Source organism: Gavia stellata, chromosome 10, assembly GCF_030936135.1.
Source record: "Gavia stellata isolate bGavSte3 chromosome 10, bGavSte3.hap2, whole genome shotgun sequence".
NCBI lineage: Eukaryota > Metazoa > Chordata > Aves > Gaviiformes > Gaviidae > Gavia > Gavia stellata.
Genome location: NC_082603.1, coordinates 9070902 through 9091142, shown reverse-complemented (window position 1 = coordinate 9091142; position 20241 = coordinate 9070902). Strand labels below are relative to the sequence as shown.

Sequence of the window (20241 nt, the reverse complement as noted above, 5' to 3'; positions counted from 1 at the left end):
GTTTCCCGTAAGAGCCCCACCCCTTCCAGCTGTTTCTCCCCGCGCGGGGCCCACGCGTGAAGTGGGAGCTGCGGTCGCCGTCTGCCCCCGGGCAGGGGAAGGACGGCCTTCCAGGGAGCCCCCGGGCAGAGGCGTGGGCCAGCGGTCCCCACGCTGCTCGGGCAGGCAGCAGCCCCCCTCGCCTCCGTCTCCCCTCGGGCAGCAAGAGGGGGGGGTCGCGCAGGGAAAAAACCCCAAAAACCACCCAAAATGGCCAGCGAGGTCTCCGCAAAGGAGGAGCCCCGCAGAGAGCAGCCCCCTCAGCCAGCCATGCCCGGGTCACCCCCAGCGTGCACCGCTGCGGAGAGCCCCGGCCCCGTAATTTAGGGGAGCACGCAGTAAAAGCAGTGGGGGCTGCAGCCGAACATCTGGACACCCCCTCACCCCACGCGTCCCCTCCTGGCTCCGGAGCCGCGCACCGCCAACGGCTGCAGAAAGTTGTGCAACTCACAGCATCTCCTGGGAGAGCGGCCCGCGTCAGCCGAGAGGCGACTCTCCCTCCGGATGATATCACGTCGGAAACCGTTACGCCAGAGCGAGTGAGGAAAGCGGCCGTGCGCGGCCTGAGTAAGCGGTGCAGCCGCAGGAAGCACAGCCCCAAGTGACAGGGAGGGGACATGGCGGGCTCTGGCCTGGCAAAGGTCACCCCAGCGCTCCCAGCGGGATTTTCAGCCACGCTGGTGCGCGGAGCGACCGCGTCCCCACAGCCGCGGGTGCCAAGCGCAAGATGCCAGCGCCGCCGTGGCTGGGTCACAGCCCTGTCCCCCCCCGGACGGAGGCCCTGGCGCAGGGTGAGAGAGAACTTGCTCAGCTACGTGGCATTTCATCGGCGGTCCCAGAAGAAAAGGCTGAACCACCGCTTCGTACTGAAGCATCATTTATTAATCACCTGTATCAAGCACACATCTGCTCAGCAACGGTGCGTGACGGGATACAACAGTTGACATCTAACCCGAAGGGAGGCACGTGGTTACAGGATTCGGCACAGCGGGAGGAAGTACACTGAACCCTCTGGAAAGACAACCCGGCTGCAACGTGGTGCTCAGGCTTTGTTGTTAGGTGGCTGGAGACCAGTGAGAATAGAATCAGGAATAGAACTAAGATTGGAGCTGACTTGTGCTTTGACCAGTGATTTAAAAATCAATTACTCTCCTTGCATAAAATAAATAGGTGGAAGTGTAAAGAACTTTCTCTCTCCCTCCTTGCTCCCAGACAGACATTGGTGGCAGAGGGAGGACAGCTATTCTTTGATTGGCAGTGACATTTTGTGTCATATCACCTACAAAACCCAACCAGCACCAAGGAATAGTGAGCGCCAACGCATTTCCCGTTCACACACATGCTTCCAGGGGACCCAGCCCCTTGGACTGCCTCTTCCTGGGGAGGAGGGCCGGGTGCCTGCCGTGGAATCCCACCGGAGCACCACCAGCCTTCCCTGGCTGTCTCCAGAGGCTTCATCTTTCATCCCTTTCCCCACCAAAGCAGATCTCTCCCTCACAGGCAGCCTGCGGGTTTTCACGTCTAGCTCTCACCTAGCTAGGACTACGCAGGTCAGTGCTACACCGACGGCTCTTCGGAGGGAGTTGTGTCAGCAGCATGGGTCGAGAAACCTAGGGAGCATCTGAGTGGAAAGCCTCAACACTTCTGCAACTCAACAGGCAGTAATTTGGAGATGAGGAAAGCCAGGCCCATTCAGGCACACACCGCGACAGATGCCTTGGATTGAATCACCGTGCACACTTCAGATACAGTCTATAGTTAAGAAACTCACAGGTTTTAGCAGGGCTGAAACTCATGCCAAGCCACCAACAGCTTGCTGAGACACCAGAGTGAGCTTCAGCTTGACAGAAAAAGGCTTTGAAGGCAGAGGGTGAGGGATAATGATAAAATGCTTCTGCTCTGAGGAGTTTCTAAGCCTCCCTGTACCCCACAGCCTGCAGAGGGAAGCCAGGGGCTGGATCCAGTGACAGGACAGAGATCAGCATCTTCAACTCTTGCCAGGAGGAAAACAAAAGATAGCAGCATTGGGGTTTTTGCCCAGCTCAGTGCTCAAGCCTGGTCAATGAGCATCCAGAGAGAAAATCTGGTGGCAAGAGTTTGCATCTTGAAGATTTATTTAGCTCCTATTAAAGCAGCTGAACAAAACCCCAGCCAAACTCAGGTGGAACAGCTGTACCCTGCTGCAGGAACAGGTTGTAGCTCCTCTCTAAAGATTAATCCCGGCACGGCTCTTTATCTTTAGTTGCAAATCCAAAGCACAATTCTGACTGAAAGAGAGATATACTTGAAAGATGACAGGGCAGCTCACAGTCCTAGACAAATGCACATGAGAACTTAAATGCATTTAAGTTCCACACCTGCACCCTGGGATCTCCCTGTCCCGGTACCACTGTGGGTGACAGACCTCACACCCCACACCAAGGGGAGCTCCCCGTGTCCCCACATGGGCTGGCACTCAGTGGAGCAGGAGCTCTTGGGTCTGCTTCTGCCAGCTGACGGGCACACACAGAGCCAGCTTAATGCTGCTGACGCGATGGCATTCAACACATGAATTTCTGGGCCAAAGTGCTTTCACCCCTGGCTCAGCCTGCCAGGGACTGCAACAACTCAGAGCCGAGAAGGTCAGTCAATGCCTACAAATACTCAGAGTACTTTAAACACTGCTCTTCACATAGGAAAAACCCTCACCCAGTTAATTAGCCAATTCCTCCCAGACACTAAAGGTGCTTCACTGCAAGGACAGTTAAATTAAAAGCAATGAATCACACACCCCATCTATGCGAAGCTGCTTTACGGCTATGTACACCAAAGTAGCATCATTCCCAGAAAAAGTCTGATCAGCAAATCACACCTTAAAATTCATTGTGGGATTCCCCCCCCCGGAAAACCTACCACCTCAAGACAACAGATAAATTCAAAGAGATTGGTCCTTTCTGGGGAAGTTTGGGAAGGGCCATAGTAGACAGGACTCTACACCAGCACAGAGAGGAACTCAGACTCATGAAATGCTACAGATATTGCATCTCCTGACACACCGCACACGCACAGGGCAAAAATCAAGAGGAACTTTTAAGTGCAGGATTCCAGCAAGTCCAGCATCAGCAAGATGCAAAAAGTAAACTGCAAGGTAATTCAGGTATTATTCCAGGGAAGGTCAGAGATGGTTCAGGCAGCTGCCTGCAAGTATTTCAGCTGTAGAAAAGAATTCACGAGGGCTCTCCTCCTCACTAAAACTGGTACCAGGGCTGCAAGCCAGAATACGCTGGTCCTTCTCTAAGTAGGCCTGTTCTGTGCTGTGTTCGCCAGGAGCAAAGTGCCCACCCCTGCAGGTAGAGGCTCCGCTGGCTGTATGCGTTTGCACACGTCTGGGAAACAGCCACCACCTACCCTGTACCAGCAGCTGCGTGAGTGAGCTTCTGCCTACGCATTACAGCCACATGAGCAAAGAGCTTGCTCTGCAGGGAGCAGTGATGCTGCTTGCCCAGTTTTTTTTTCCCCTAAAAGCATGTGGCTGTTGTCCCTGATACGGGGAAAGACCTTCTCCTGGCCAGTCAAGTCTGATGACAGAGCGAGCCCTTTCCATACAGCATCTCAGATTGCCTCAGGCCCTTTGTGTAACCTATGAAGGACCAAAAGTGTCAGTGCTTCTAATCTACAAGTCTAATGGGTTGATGCAAAACCAAAACGCACAACACAGAAAAGCCAAGCGTGGGACCTATGAGACACAAGTATTTGTTCTTTCTTATAAGACTTGCAGGGCAGGAGTCCTGCTGAGACACAAATACTGCGTGCTGTAGCACTCCTTTCCTAAAATATCACCTAAAGACGCTTACGTATTACAGATGATTTGGCATCAGAGCTAGGAAGCATCAGTGCCAGCACAGGGTATATGCTAGAAAGATGACTCCACACGACAGGATTTTCACATCACCTCAGGCTACAAAGTGCTTACAGGTTGTGTTGGGACTGAGGCTGGCACTGCTCTGACAACATGTATCTGCCATCAGTCCCTGCCCACCCCAGGCATACAAGCAAGTTCAGCTCACCACAGGCAGCGTCACCCACACTGCCTAAGCCCAGCATGCCATCTGTGCCAGGTCAGACGGATGGCTCTTCTTGGGTCACAAGACGGCGACAGGGTAACACCGTAGGCTCAGCAGATCTGATTTCACTGCCTCTCTCTGCTCTACGTGATGTGAAGACTCAAAAGTCTTCCTGGTCTAGTTCAGAGAGGATGGTGCTTCTGGTTCTTTATTAACCATAGATATGAACAAAAGGCAGGGAAGCCTTCCTCCTCCTCCCCAGCACTGGGGAAGAGCACATGCATTATAGGAAAGCTTAACAGAGAAATCCTCTCTCCAGAGCAAAGTCAAGTGTTAATGCCAATACTTTAAATTGTCTCATTTCAAATCACTTAAAAGCGCTCACCAAGGTCTGCTCAGCCTCCCAGTCACCACTCCTGCCACCCGAGCGCCCGCCGGGGCAAAGCCACACACCCAATGTAAACGAGCAAGCACAACACACACACAAGCACACGCTGAAAGCCATCCCGGCCTCCTCTGCACATCACAAAGCAGCAGTAAAGGTTTCAAAGCCCAGTTAAATCCTTTGCATCTCTCCTTCACAGATGACTCAAAAGCAGGGCTAGGAAGCTCTTTTGTACATTCAACTGTAAAACATGTGAGGAAGAGGAGCAAGACAACTCTCCTGATTGTTGCTACTGCCTACAGCAAGTTTTGGTACAGATATCCTCTCTTATAGGCACTCAGTGGATAAAACGTAGCCACCACAAACTTGCCATCAAAAATCTTTCCAGTCAGCATTTTTTGGGCAGCTTTGGAATCACCAGCATTTGCATATTCAACAAAGACCTGAAAGAGAGAGAGGAGAAACAGGACTTCCAGTGCAGCATGCCACCTGCCCCCTCCCAGCCCTGCAACCAAGGAAACAGTTCCCAAACAAATTTTTCCCCTCTATCCTTGGTTGAGCCCAGAGCAGTGGAGCTAAAAAGGAAGGAGCTGCATCTCTGAACTGGAATTTCACCTCTTGCTGCTCATTTCTAAGGGCAGCATATTTGGTGAGGTGGGAGAAAGTAACATGATGCTCTACATCCTCAACACCTCCTCTCCCACCCACTGGCTTCTCCCCTTGCCTCCCATATCCCGGTTCCCCTGCTAAAGCTGTTTGGAGGCCTCCCAGGTTAGGCAACCTTATATAACCAGGAAGGAACCTGTGCTGCCCTTCAAGATAACCACTTATTTTTAGCACTGGCTGATGAGATTTCCAGGAACTGAGCAGCAGTCCTGCAGCACATGGAGCTTACGTGGGAATACACAGCCTCTTCCCTCCATTCACTTACTTGGCCTTTACCAGGATTCTCCTTTGGAATAAGCAAGGAAACCACCGGTCCGTATTTCTGACACTCCTCCCGTATGTCTTCCAGGATATCTGGGAAAGGAAAGAGCTGGTTGTCTTTCACCTTGCACAAACTAGGATGAGCCAAGAAACAAATGAAGGCCAGATGAACATATCAAGAACATTCAGTCAACAGATAGTCTTTTCCTCTCAATTTCAAATAAACAATTGAGAGGTGCCACAGCAGCTGACACTGCTTAATGGCTGCATAACGAGATGAAGAATCTGAACTGAGGCTCAAGAACACAGACCTGCAGGCAGTGAATCCCTGACAGCAGGGTTTGGAGCACATGGACAGTGCTCTTCCTTGCACACAAAGCCTGGCCTTCCAGTAGCTAAAACATTTGGGATTTGTGCGTGCTTTTTTTTTTTGGTTACGGCACTTAGAGGAGGGGAACTAAAGTAGCTGCCACAAACCCTTCTTTGTATGAGCAGAACCCAGCCTTTTAAACTCATATCCCCAGAGCTCTCTAGCTTTTGCCACTCATGTGGATTTGAGAGCAAGCAGAAACGCAAATTCCACTGACGTGCCTTGCCACCTACCACGTATAGTGTTTGCTACAGTTTAAGAACTCCAATGAGGTATTTCAGTTCTCTGCTGAGATCTTGGATAAGTTCACTAGCAAACTTTTGAGGATCTCTGTTACTGGACTTGAGTCCTCCGCATGTCCAGCAGAAGCTGAGAGCCACAAACACATTATGAGGTCTGTGGGCAATTAACCAAAGAAGAAAATCAAAATAAACTTTTTTTTTTTTAAATCTGGGATCCTTCAAGAACTCACTACAAGCTCTGCTTTCTGTCTCAATCTTTCAGTCTACTCTCTGTTGGTGCAGTTGACCCACTTGGTACCAAGTCTCAGCTGAGCAGCTCTTTGCTGTTCTTAGCCTATTAATTGCTCTTCTGCTTGCTCTCGCATCCCCAAAGCCAAACAAAACAGAGCCTGTAAGGCAACATTGCTGTATGGGAATTGCACAGCTTGCACCAACCTTCATATTCTTCTTCGCACTGCAGAGAAGCATCGCTTAGAACATTTAGCAGCCTCAGCACAGGCGTGGGGAGCATCACCAAATCTTCGATATGGGGAGCTGTTTGACACCCACAGAGTTAGACAGAAGAAAAGAAATCAAAGTCCAAAGGAGCAAGAAAACAGCAAGTGGACTCAATATGCACAATTATACACAAGCACTTACTGCTCTTTGCAGTACAGTTTTGCTTCTCTCCACTATTACCTGCATTTACAGTTTGTATTCTCCCTGTTTCCAACTTATCTTCACCCGTGCACTGAGAGACTCTTCCAAAGGGTTCAGTGCACTCTGCAATTATACTGAGGCCAGCACCTGAAATTGCTTTTAAAATTACAAAGCTAGCAGAAATTAAGACTAGAGTTACGTCTGCTTAGCTCAAATTCTGAAACTGATGTGACCTCAAGAGCTATGTTAGTTGAGCAAACTGCCCTGTACATATGGAGATGCAAGATGAAGGAACTACTCTGCAACCTGCCTCTCCTGTTACTGCTACCAGACAAGCTGAAAACAGGCCGGCCAGCTTCTGTAACTCAATTCTTAAGCTATACTAAGGCACAAGCCTCATCTCTCTCTAGGATATCTTTCAGTTCTTCCCTAAACACCATGTAAACCCTCCTCCCTTCAAAATCCAACTGTAATGCACTGTTTTGAGAACCACCATAGAATCTTGCAACAGAAACGGGGAAAACTACTTAGTTACTTGAACAACGCAGTGCTGTAGAATAAGGCATGGCCACAAGGTGGGTAAGCAGTGATCCTGTGAACGACTTTACAGGAGCAGAAATCAAGCTCGCTGCCATGGGGCGCTTGGCTCTAGAAAACAAACAGCTGCAGGATGGCCTGGAACAGGTAGCATACTACCATAGAAGAAGGAAACAGCCAAGGTGGACAGACTAACACTAAACTGTAAGATTCACGTCTGAGAGGACATCCAGTTCTCTAGAAATTCAAAGCAGCAGGGACAGTGTCACTTCTCCAGGGACAAAAGCTTGATTTAATGTTCCTAAAAGGGACTGGTAGGCCAATCATGAATTTAAGATCTGGGAGTCCAACTTTCAGTACCTGGAGAGTGTTAATGTTTTCATTTGTATTGGCAGCTACAGCAACTGAACACAATATCAGTACCTCACAGTTCTCCCACTTGACAGTGAGAGAGCGGAGAAAAAAGAGAAGAAGCAGCTCCAATTCTCCAGTCTGAGCTTTCTGACTACATTTGCAAAGACAGCTTGGAAAAGTGTTGTATTTTCGCTAAGCACACAATACGTAGAAGGGAGATGATATCTCTGCCAGGTACAGACAGCAGATGTTGATTTCATAGTGCAAGAGATGACAGACAAGCACACACGCTATAAATCTCCTCCTGCCTGACATGGAAGAGTCCTTATGAAAAGCTTAGAGTATGAAAGGCCTTATCAGTCTAGATGATGCCCAGACAGCTCTCAGGGAGAGCTCTTCGAAGAAAGGTGCTGCATTCAGACAATGTCAGGCATGTTCCAGCTCCAAGGGAACCTCTGAGACCATTCTTCCACAGGATTGTTGGCAACCAAGAGACAACATCAGATGAACCAGGGACTGAAAGAACATTTAAGTGTCACCTTGGTCTTATATGCTGCCCCTTTTATTCAAGTAAGTCTGCCCTTCATTTCACACGTCTTTTTTCAGAAAGAGAGACAAACCAACCCCTAGGACTCAGAGCCATCTGGTCTTCCTGTAACCAAGTGACAAATGCATTTCTGGCAATACTCTTCTGCCCTAGGAGGTACTTTCTGCCCAGCCCCTCTGTTCCTCTTCAAAGTGCCAGGTGATACCAACCGCACTGACAACACAGAGCCTGCAAGCAGCCCAGGAAAGAAGTTGATGAACTGGAAAGTCGAGACTTGGCTGTAAATGACAAGGAAAGCCATTCTCAGCTGTCTTTGCTCTAAACAGAAAAAACATGTCCAAGTGAAAGGCAATGACAGATCATTTTCTGACTTCCTAGAAAAACAACAGTAAATACTTCTTTGTGCAGACAATTTGTGTTTGGCAAAGAAGAGAACCAGCAAAGAGAACTAAGAAAAACTGAAGCTGTTATATAAACTTGTAGCACTAACCACAGAAGCACCTTTCTAGGTACAGTTAGAGGTCTGTGTGTTTAAAACTAGACCAGAAAGCACTGCCAATATACTATTCCCTCTGCTCTAAAGCAATACTGGCTGCAAGGTTCAGCCACGGAAGGTGGCTTTGATTACAACAGTCCCACTTTCTGAGATGCAAGAGAAGTTTGAAAACAGGAATAACTTTGTTACCTTTGCCTAATACACAGGAATGCCAGTAATTTGATGTGACCTCAAAAGGCAATACTTAACAACCTCCACTGAAAGGTACACCAAGCAGCTTAAGAAAAGCAGGGCTAAGATTCAAGGGAAAATGCTAGCCCAGCCAGAAGCTGGATGCCTGAAGCATTAATTTATGCTGCAGAAAAGCTGGATGCAGATCTCATCACTGGTGTTCCTGAAAGCAGACAAGCTCTGGAGAATGCTACCATGTTGCTTTTGGAACAGAAAACAGGGAGTGATACAAGCCTGAACAGGGTGGTCTCAGCCCATCTTTTGCCGACAGCCTGCAACCCACATGTCGGGGTCCTGGGGAACCACCACCATTTTACTAAATTGAAGAGAAAGTGCCAGATGAAAGCAACAGTGACATCTGTGCGTGACCTGCCACACAAGCACCAGCAGAGGCAGGCCAGTCACTGCAAAAACAGGCTCGCAGCATGAGAACACACCGGGACTATTCAACCTCTGCAGAGGAGGCAGCAGCAGATGCTACCACCAGCCACTGCCCTAGTTGCTCACATTCCTGCTTCTGAACTGGGAAACACTTGTCGTAAGAAAAACGATAAATAGCACTGCACTCTTGAAAAGAACCTGAACAGTCCCAATACTACGTAAATACCTTGGTTATTTCTGTCCCCTCAGATGAATGCTGCTGCCAATATACTCTTGGTCAGTTTGATCTGGGCAGAACTTAATAGGCAGAATTTAATTTCCAACCAAGGAAAAGCAACAGCCCGCAGGGCTAGAGGGGCAGAGCAGCACTGAGAGCACAGGCATCGCTCCGACCTGCCTGCTGTGGTACTGCAGAGGGCTGGCAAGCGCCACAAAGAGCAAAGTAGCAGCAATGAGGCCTGAACCACAAACAACACAATTCAACTGCACTCTGTGCTGCTTCCAATACATGCTGAGAAAGCCATGAGCAGGGGCGACGTGCACAGCTTACCAAAGGGAATGCTGAAGAACGGGCTGCATAAAGCCTTCTCAGCGGAGGCTCGCTTTCCTTGGTCACAATGAAGCATGCTGGAAGAGAAGATATCCTTATGCTCTTGCACGTGACATGCCTGCATCGACAAATTCAACTCAGGCTGGAAGCCACTAGAAAGGAATACCCTATCTTTGGGATGCTTATGGTACAAAGAAAAGAGCAAGAAGCACATCTTCCAATTCATGGCTGAAGCACACCAGAAGGATCCCCTGAAAGCATTTTGGGTACATGGTACAGTAGGCTTTCCTTCTTGATGTCTCTCAGCGCTGAATGATGGAAGTTGCTCACTTACAAGTTCACAAGGAACACGACATGTTCCAGTTCCACCTCCCCAGGCCATTTAGCCCATGTCTCAGGCACACAGGCAGTCTCATGAAAGTGATCACACTCCAAGGAGCTCCCACATCTTTCCACAAATGGTATTCAAAGCAGCTAATAGCCCAGGGCTTGCCTGAGAACATCCCCTACTTGGCTATTTCTGCCAAGTTGTGCCTTCATTCACTCTGTAGCCTCAGAGCAGAGTCACAGGACAGTGAAAACAATCCCCTCGGCAGATCTCTCAGTAGAAAGCTGCACAAGCGCATTTGAATCTTGACGGCAATGGAGAAGCAGCACTGTCTGTCCCCCTTCCTCGTTTCTGACAAACACTCCCCTAAAGCAGCAAAGTCTCCAGTTTTCTCCAAATATAACCTCATTGACAGGCAGTGCAAAGCACTGAAACAGCAAATGATTAACATCATGACTGATACTCTTTATGTGCTTACTCCAAACTGTGCCAAAATCGCAGAAGCTGAAGCGTCTCTGCTAATGCTTGCTCTTGTTACCAGCACAGTGGCAGGGAGATTTAAGAAAAAAAAAAAAAGTGTTACGTGTGGGCTCTAAGTTACCAAGAGCAAGGCATGAGACTTTACAGAGCACACCTTTAAGCAACAGTTAGTAAATATGATAAGATACCTTTTGATAAGGTCTCTGAGGTGATAAGCTGGAATGGCTGAATTAACCACCCCTTCACTGGCAAATATGCGATCAATGATGGCAGAACTGTTTGTCTGGAAAGAAAAAGAAAGATTGCTTAGGGAGGAAAAAAAAAGACCAGTGCAGAGCTTGCAATATCCCATCATTTTCTGGACTGGATGCAGAGGGCTCTGGTACTGTGGTGCTTTGCAAGAGATCCCCAATGCTCAAGCCTCACAGGTTAAACCAGCAGGCCCACATCAGATGAAGTTTTTCCCATTTGTCTGTGCAAAAGCTGGAAATTTCCACACGCAGGCAAATTTGTTGTTATTGTGGATGTTATGATGATGAAAGGATACTCTTACTGGGAAGGGGACCAGAAAACAAAATTATTTCATAAAGAACAGAAGACAGTCAGGCTCCAGGCTCACAACACAGAGCGTTTCTCTTGTTTTCTCAGGATATGGACTTACAAGAAGATCCCCAAATTAGACCTATCGTTAGACCAAAACCAGCAAATGTTTCCGCTGTCATTGTGCTGCCGAACTAGCTGGCAGCCATCCATTTTGTTCTTCCTTCTGTGCCACACTACAGCCAGCGCAACTCACCTCCCAAATCTTGGCAAGGCACAGGCTCCAAACACAGACTCCTGGAACCCTAAGCTTTCAGTAACCTGAACACAGGCAGCATTCAGACATGCCAGTCCCACAGGGCAGGCGGGTCTTTAAGGCTCTGGAACCTTAATTCTCAAGGCAACAGGATTAGAGAAACATCCTGGAAACACTCCCTAGTTGCCAGGTACTACCTCACAAATTCAGGTTAGGAACAAGAAGCACAACAACTCATTTGGTGCAAGCAAGAACGCCTGCAGCAGCTCTCTCTCACCTTCCATTCCTGAGATTGGACTGTATGTTTCAGTTTCATTCCTGAGAACATTTCCAGTAAAACGATTCCCAGACTCCACAGATCCACAGCAGAGGTACACTCCGTCTCACTCTGGAGCCCTGCCTGCGCCAGGCAGTTCTGCAGTTCTGCCTCTGGAGCCCGATACCCGTCTGTTTGAATATATTTCACATCCTAAGGAAGATCAAACACATAGAAAAAGTTAATTTTCCAGATTCAGGTTCTCTGCTTTATCCTTAAATCAGTTCACAGACATCCTTCCAAATGGGTCACCAAAATACTATTGCTAAATTGACAGAAAGCATTGTACAGCCAGTCATGTTCGGCAGGCAGTTCAACCTGCTATACTGCTGTGTTGATGAGGAAAAAAACAGGACTGTCTGGAAGAGAAAACATCTCCCAACAAAACAGCAGGCATCCCACTAACGTCTGATCTCTCTGAAAGACAGCACTGCTGGGAGGAAGAGGCTGGATGTCACTGCAGCCTGGCCCATGAACCATAAAGTTCTCACAAGTGCAGAAGATGCTAGAAGTTTCAGGGTAAGGGTCGAACACCCACAATATGCTCCCACGTCGGCTGCATGAGAGGACAAACAGCCCAGTCTGAACAGTGAGGATCAATAACAGCTGCCACTATTCAAGTACTGACGTTCTCTGGAACAAAACGTTAGAAGAACGAAGCAGGCACCTAACGCTCAGACAAGGAAATTATCAAAGGTGCTTCCCACGCACCTCTTCCTCCTTCTCCTCGCAGCCAGAAGCGCTGCAGCAATCAATACCTGCCCAGCTGCCACGGCTGGCAGAGTAAAATAAAATGCCCACGCGCTGCCTGCTTAAAAGAAAACAGGAAATTATAGAATCACACAAGTGCTGGCTGGAAGGGCTGCTCTGAAGGTCTCCAGTCCAGCCTCCTGCTCACAGCCAATACCCGATCAGTCAGCTCTGGCTTTACCTAGCCAAGTCTTGTAAGTGTCCAAAGACAAACTGCATGCTGCGTCTTTTAACACGGGAGGGCTCATTTTAGACATACTGATGTGACTCAAGGAATGACAGAAGAATATGCAAGCCTACTTCCTGGATAAAGCGCAGGACTGGGAATTCTTACCAGGGGAATATATTCAAACCAGAATTATCTGGTTCTCTGATTGAAAATACATTTTACAAAAGACATTTTCAGGCAACTGAGCTCTGTCAAAGAAAAATTGATACACAAATTGCTCATCAGCGTCCCTCCTCCTATCAGCAAAGAGCAGAACCTCCAGCATGGCAAAAAGCAGCAGTTTAGCAGCCCCACCAAACAACATTTAGAGATAGAGAAAACACCGTGGTCAATGCCACCAGCAAAAGAGCGAGATGGAATTTCACTCCTACCATCTAAAGCGTTTTGAGAGATTTAAGTGGTTGAGACCTTGCTCTATGTACAGCCATTCTCTGTTAAACAGTAACGGCAGGAAAAGTTATGCAAGGATAAGCACAGCAGAGCTGTCACAAATAAAAGTAGCATAGTCTTGACTCAGATAAGGAAATTACGGACATACGCTGCTGCCCAAGGCAGGGGTGGTGAGGGGAAGCTGATACCCGGTGCACGTTCAAAGCAGGGTCAGGTGGTTTACCCATATAGCCAGCAGTTCCGAGAAGGGGCAAAGGAAACTCAGGCCAAAGAAAGCAGACTGGAAGGAACCACAGAAGCAAATAAAACACCCGATCAACTATTATAAGGCAACTCACAGAGCAAGCAGCAAAACACGGACCTGAAGGAAAAAAAGATATCTACATTAAGCCACAGGACACCAGGAGAATGTTTTTTGCTGATAGGCAGCAACAGATTACCAGCACAAACCAGCATTCAGCCAAGAACGTAGGAGAAATGAAGAACAACATGGAGGAGTTAAGAAGCACAAACATTAAAAACAGCTTGTGTACCAAAGAATTCAGAGACAGGTCACCCACACAATCCTCTGATATTCACAGATCAGTGGGCTGTCCTGTCAATACCAGGTAAACCAGTAAAAAACATATATGAATTTAAAACCTCTAAATAAGTAGAGTGCATGGAGTAGAGATAAGCTAGGACAATGTCTGCACAGAAAAATCATAGCTCATTTACTAGACTTACTGCCCATCACCCAGTGATTAAAGGCAAATTTTCTAAGAGGCTACCTGATGAAAAAGCTTTACTGATACCCCTCATGGGCGGTTACTACAAGAGGGAGGGGTGAAAGGAAGCTCTATCAAGCCAACAGCAGACCGTCCGGAGGCTCTCTGCTTTCATCAGAGGCCATGGAAGAGAATAAAAAGGGCAAGGATGAACAAAACCCAGTATCACCAAAACAAAAAAGTGACGGCACGAAGAGGGATTGAAAGCCCAGCAAATGGGAGAAGCAGAGCAGAACAGAGATCTGTCCGTGTCAGGAAAGAACGAACACTGCCTACCCACAACCAGAGTATGGGCTTTCGTCAACACAATGACACGGGAAAGAAACATCCAGATTTCCTGAAAAAGGGAAGCTGCTGAAGACAGGATGAAAGTAAAGACAAGCACAAGGACACTGCCAGAGATAATGCAATTGACTGGGGAGGCTGATGGTGAAGCCTGGATTACTACTACATACGATAAGGGATGATAAAAGGAAATTCTACAGACCTGGGTGCTCCCACTTGTCTAACCACATAAAAACTCGCAAACTTTCCAGGAAGCTGAGACACCACTTTTTTCAGTGCATCATTAACTTTGGAATTCGTGGTCATGTGTAGCACAAAGGCTAAGACATGAACAGAAACCAGAAACATGTAAGGAGAATGGGAACACGAGCGTCTGTTTCTGGGGCCAGACAACATTCCAGCCTTTTTCCAGGAAACCCTCAGCACCAGCTCAGCTCCCACTCTGATCAGGTCACGTTGACTCCTACACTCATAAGCTGAGAACATCACAGACCCACACAACTCAACACAGAGCCAACTGCTTTGAGAGCAGCACGTTCCAAACCTGATTCCCCTCTTTGAAGCTAAGTCCAAAGTCAATGAGCTTAAAGCACTCCTCCTCTGCGCTCCACAGGATGTTGCGTGGCTTGAGGTCTGCGTGCACGTAGCCTTTGTGGTGCAGGAATGCCAGGGCTTCGAGAACGTCTCGGGCGCAGTGCTGGATCATCCACATGGAGCAGCCCTGGTTGCTGGAGTGCAGCAGCAGCTCGGACACGCTGATGTCCAGCAGCTCCAGCAGGAGACAGCGAGACGGGCCATTCGCAGAGTAGTGGTTGGTGAACACGCCGTACAGCGTCACTACGGAGAGACGCATCGACAGACATTGGTAATGAGCAATTACACGGTCATCACGCTCCACTGCTCTCCACTACTGCCCAGAAGACCACAAAAGCTGCAGGAGGCAGCTCATCTGTTTTACACAGCGTGATGTTTAGAGAGATGGAGAACCAAACTTCAGAGGGAAGCAGCAGGGGAAAAACAGCCTTGTCACCCCTCTGGGCTTCGGCGGATGGGCTGGTCTCCCAGTGCCCCGCCAGGCTCTGCTAAAGCAACGGGGCTGGGCGCTCCTGCTCAGGACAACCTCTGGGACATGGATAAGCAGATCCCAGGGGGTAAAATGGAGGTAGAACCACTCTTTTTGGGACATCTGCCAATCTCTTCCTGTGTGAGTCTAGGTATATTACAGCATTAAAAAGTGTTTCACGCGGACAAAAAATAATCAGCATCGGGAGAACCTGGGGGCTTCCAGCAGCCGCCTCTAACGTGCTGGCCCTTCCCAAGCCCACTCCCACCCAGGCAGGCAGCCCGGGGGCAGCACGGCTCTTACCGGGGCGGCTCAGGCAGCCCTGCCCAACGGGGGACTGAGGGGTGCGCTGCCTGCGGGGACCTGCGCTGCCTACCCAAAGGGTGATGCCCGTCTCTCGCCTGCTCCTGCCCACCCGGGGAGGTGACCTGCAGGCCCCCAGCCCAGGGAAGGGGAGGGGTACCCAGGGGCCTGCCCCAAGGGGGTACCAAGAAGCACCCACCGCGGGGATGCTGCTTTGGGGTGTGCAGGCTCGGGGCCCTCAAGCCTGCCTGCCCAGGGGTACCAGTCCGAGGGGCACAGTGGTCTGGGGGCCCCCAGCCTTGCCTGTGGGGGTCAGTTTGGGGGCGAGGGAACCCATATTCCCAAAGGGGTTGGGGGTTCCCCTCCCTGCTTGGGGGGGGGTGGGGTGGTTTGGAGACACCAGTTTGCCCCGGGGGAGACTATCCTGGGGGAGGGGGGATGTCCCGGGGATAGGGAGTGCCTGCGGGGGCCCCCCGAGAAGGGGGGTTTGGGGAGCGGGGGGGGGGGGTGGTTATCGGAGCGCGTCCAGGCTGGAGGACGAGGCGGGGTGGGGGGTGCCGTTACCGATGTTGCGGTGCCCGCGGAGGTGCTCGAGCGCGGCGCGCTCCTTGCGGAAGCCGTACTCAGCGCAGTCGGCGGCGGGCGGGCGGGCGCCGGGGCGGCGCGCGGGGCCGGGCCGCGGCGGGGGCGGCACGAACTCCTTGACGGCGCCGGGGGGGGCCCGCGGGTCCCCGCAGCAACGCACCCGGTAGACGGAGGCCGAGGAGCCGCTGCCCAGCGGCGCCTGCACCTCCCACAGCCGGCCCAGCGCCTCCAGCAGCGGCGCCGCGCCCCACACGCACCCCGACATGGCGCCGTCCCGCCTCACATCGCCCCCCCCGCCGCTGCCCCGCCACCGCCGCGCGATCGGCACCGGCCCCGACCCCGGCCGCCGCCGCGCTCCGGCCGCCATGACACCGGAAACGGGGCGGGGCGGCGGCGGCACCGCCCGGCGGCCCCTCCCCTCCCGCGGCGCGGGGCGGAGCCGGCGGCGGGGCGGGCTCTGCGCGGGGCCCCGCCCCCTCCGCTCGGTAACGGGCGGGGTCCCGTCCCCTCAGCGCGGGCCCGGCCGGGGGTCCCGCCCCCTGGGCGTCGGGCGCCGCGGGGCGGCCATGTCGCCCTCTCAGCCTGGGCACCGCCGAGCTCCCCCGACGGCCCGCGGCTCCCCGTGGCCGTGCCGCTGGGCCTGGCTCCCGCGGTGGGGCTGCCTGTGGCAGGTGTCAGGCCTCTGGCGGTGCTTTGCGGGGATGTCTGTCTCCCCAACCCCGGGGCTTACCCGTGGCAGGCCCCGTCGGCCTGTGCCACCCCCCCAGCAAGCCCGGCGCTGGAGGGCGGCCTTCCCCGGCACCCCTCAGCCGCAGGGGGCTGCCGGGGCCGCTGCCTCGCTCCTCCGCTCTGCAGCCCGCACGCAGGAGCGTCCAGCGGGTCCCCGGCCTCGCTGGGGGGCTGCGGGGCTATACCGAGCTGGCGCAGGCGGCCCCCTCCCATCAAGGGACTGCCACATGTCGGTGGGTAAAAAAGAAGATTTATTGTGCAACCTGCATCCTTTGTCCCAAACTATACACGCGCCCTAGACAACATAAATAGAGGGACTGGACCAGCAGCGAGGTTCCCTTGTGATCGGCAGGGTTGGAAAATGCGGGTTCCTCAAAGAGGGGCTACGAGCCCTTGTTTCCGTCAACATATAGCATGCAGTGTAGGTCTAGGCAGCGTACACGTATACATACTCATATAGATTGCTGTTTGTGGGGTGGCATCGGCCATGCACAGCGTCATGACAGTACATGCAGGGCGTGTTACACCTCAGCTGGCCGCGGGCTCCCTGCGGCTCTGCCGGCCCCTTCGCTCTCGAGCACGACCTTCCCAGGGGCCGAGCGCTGCAAAGCCCCGGTGCCGCCATGGCACCCACCACGCTGACAGGCAGGGAGGGCATGGTGGCTGCTCCCAGGGCAAAGGGATCCACGCTCACGGCCTCCTTCCTTCAGCAGGACCACAACGTGGCTTTGGGTGGTGGAAGACATTTCTTCAGCCCAACCACCCTGCGTGGCTCAGGAGGAGCTGCGAGCAGAGGTGCCCCATCCGTGAGCCCCTAGCCTCCTCCAGCCCAAAACTGGTCTTTGGAGATTGTCCTCTCAAAACCACCTTTGCAGTGAGGATGCACATAAAAGCTCTAAGCAAAGTGCCATCTCACGGCTGCTTCCTTGCACCGGCCCAGAGGTCCACAGGCTGGCTAACCTCTCCTGTAATTCATGGAGGAACAATCACAGAGCAGTATCAGGACCGCGTGGCTTCTTGTGTCCCAGTCTCGCAAAGACATCACCATCCCAGGAAATGAGGGAGAGTGGTGGCGCTGGCCCCCACGGAGCAGGCTGCCTGCCTGGGCAGGTCAGCCTGGTCGGTGGTGGCTGGGGTGAGACCAGGAAACAAGTGGAAGCTGGAGGGGGATCTCGTGGGGAGCTCAACTCCCCGCCAGAGCCCACTGGCCAGCAGCCATGCGGCCCCAGGCATCCAGCCCTGCTCCCTGCCAGAGCCCGTGCTGTGAGCAGGTCTCCTGCGGCTGGGGGTCCGCTGCAAAGAGGGATGGCACTGGTAGGACTAACGCCAAGGGGTTGGCACCTGGAGAAGGCCTTGGGGACGTCTGCCATGCTGGCTCCCTGGCACGGGGCACTAGGGCTGGGTGAACCTGCTGGCACACCAAGACGGGGTATCTCAGCAAGCACATGATGTAAGCTGGGACACGCTCCAGGCTGGGGCAGCCAGCCCAGATGTGGGCAACCATGGGGGACACTTGTGGGACACTCGCCCCACCACAGCTGACAGGGTTGGGGGCAGGCTGGCACTTCTGCACCCATGCATGAGAACCATGCTGCTGAGCAAGCTCACCCTTGGTCCCCAGCTCAGCGTGGCCCCTGGCTGCAGGCAGGATGGTGGCACCTTGGCAGGACGGGAGCTTTGCAATGACAGGTGAACAGGCCCGGGATGGGGCTGCAGAAACTGTGGCAGGACAGGCTGTGCCCCTCCTGGGAATCTGAGGAGAAATGGAGTGTCACAGCTTCCCACACCCCATGCTAGGGCAGCAATGGCTCCTGCCACCCTGGGGCTTCCCTCTCTGCAAAATAATGACCCCAAAAACGGCAAGTGGCAGTGAGAGACATGTTTGGGAGAGCCAGCCCCCACGGTGTCCCCGTCGTGGCTCCCCCACTGCTACTCAAAGGACAGCAGGTCAGGATGGGGGCCCTCCACCTCCCGGCCGGGGGTGCATGGCTCCGGCTGCGCTGTGCTCCCCGGTGGCTCACGCTCCAGCCCAGGTCTCCGGGAGGGCTTCTCTGTACGGGGTGAGGTCTCGGTGGCCCTCTCGCCCGCTCGCCACTGGCTCTCCAGGCTGCCCTTATGGATGAGGTCGGGCACGGGGAGGGCAGTGGTGGGCTGGTCCCCACTCAGCTCTGGGCTGCTGATCATGCTGGGGACCCTAGGGCATTCTGGAGGGGATGGGTCCCTCGTCCCCGTCCACTCCTCTGCGGGGTCGGGGTGGGCTGCAGGCAGTTCAGGAAGCTCCTCCGTGCTGCTCCTTGTGCTGGTCCCTGCTGCCTGCGGCGCGATGAGCATGTCCTGCGGGGTCTTCAGGGCGCGTGGTGTCCGCTTCTTGGTGACGGGGGGTGGGGGGTCCAGCCGGGGGAAGGTGTCCAGCCCCACGGCCCTGCAAGCACAGAGAAGCAGTGACATGCAGCCCCACGCCAGGGCCCCTCCAACCTGTCCCAATGGCCACGCCATGGGGACACTCACCCATCCTCGCTGGCCGGCTGTCCCGTGCCCAGCATGGCCCCAGCGCTGGCATTCACCTCCATCACTCCCACGCTGGGGAGGCTGGCCGGCTCCTTGCGGCGCAGGAGGTCGTTCACCTTGGCCCCCACGGCCTTGCCCAGGTTGCGGAGGTGCTGGCTGCCGGCAGGGCGGGAGGGCTGCAGTGGGGCGCCCGCCGCGGCAGGGACGTGCTGTGGCCGTGGGGTGGGTGCTGTGCTGGCGCTGGCATTCTCAAACATGCTCTGGTCCACTGGAGGGGAAAAGGGAACAGAGAGGGGGTGTGAGCCGGGCTGGAAGGGGGACCCCAGCAGGGACAGCACATCCCAGAGCTGCCCGCCAGCTCCCAACCCAACAGCATGGGGGGGGCAATGTGGGGGACAGGGAGGCTCCTCCTGCAGCCCGGCAGAGGCTGTGGGCAGCCAGGCCATGCCAGGGCCGCACAGGGCAGTGCATGCAGTGGGGACAGCATGGGGTGAGACGGAACAGAAACGAGCCCAGGGCTCCACGCTGGCACTGCCAACACACCGAGAGCATCTCTTACCTGACACTGAGCGACTTGGGAAGCAGGTTGCGGAAAGAAAGAGAGAGAGAGAGGATTTACCAAGGGAATGGCAAGGGGCCAGTGGGCCTGTGCCTTCCACGCTGCTGGGCGAGGTGCACTGCTGACCCCTTGCCCAGACCTGCCACGCTGCCTGCAAAGATGGGACTTACGTGGGGCCCTTATCAGCCAGGCACCCAGGAAGCAGCAGGGGTTCTCCGGGGGCACCCACAGCCTGGGCTGTGCACTGCCCACCCCACCAAGGCTCCCTCTCCAGCCCAGGCTGGCTGTTCCCTCGCACTGGCCAAGCTCCCCAGAGGGGCCGGGGGCTGAGCCCATTGCCCAGAAGCATCCTGCTGTGCACCGCACACACGTGTGACATCAGCCCTTTGTGACAGTAGCCGATGATGTTACG

At 53.2% G+C, this 20241-nt stretch overlaps 2 protein-coding genes across 2 annotated transcripts; both read right to left on the bottom strand.

Moving 5' to 3' along the window:
• Positions 1–914: 914 nt before the first annotated feature.
• UHMK1 (U2AF homology motif kinase 1) lies at positions 915–16298 on the bottom strand. The gene is made up of 8 exons (XM_059821700.1): positions 16013–16298; positions 14627–14919; positions 11623–11814; positions 10738–10832; positions 9742–9818; positions 6442–6540; positions 5399–5487; positions 915–4910 (listed from the first exon to the last, which is right to left on the bottom strand). The coding sequence occupies exons 1-8, from the start codon at positions 16296–16298 to the stop codon at positions 4764–4766; spliced, it is 1278 nt and encodes a 425-aa protein (XP_059677683.1). The 3' UTR covers positions 915–4763.
• A 718-nt stretch (positions 16299–17016) lies between these two features.
• Positions 17017–20235, bottom strand: C10H1orf226 (chromosome 10 C1orf226 homolog). The gene is given in 5 exon segments (XM_059821635.1): positions 17017–19184; positions 19271–19538; positions 19830–19843; positions 19969–20099; positions 20101–20235. Coding segments are annotated over 5 exon segments (1014 nt in total). The 5' UTR covers positions 20209–20235; the 3' UTR covers positions 17017–18691.
• Between the last annotated feature and the right edge of the window lie 6 nt (positions 20236–20241).

What these genes read in the sequence shown, in the direction of transcription:
- UHMK1 (XM_059821700.1), bottom strand. Translation starts at nt 16,298, where the DNA reads ATGTCGGGGTGCGTGTGGGGCGCGGCGCCGCTGCTGGAGGCGCTGGGC. An exon ending in GCTTCAAAGAGGGGAATCAG is followed by an intron (nt 11,815 to 14,626) that starts GTTTGGAACGTG and finishes GATCTTCCTTAG; the next exon opens with GATGTGAAATATATTCAAAC. An exon ending in GTTCTTCAGCATTCCCTTTG is followed by an intron (nt 6,541 to 9,741) that starts GTAAGCTGTGCA and finishes GGTGTCAAACAG; the next exon opens with CTCCCCATATCGAAGATTTG.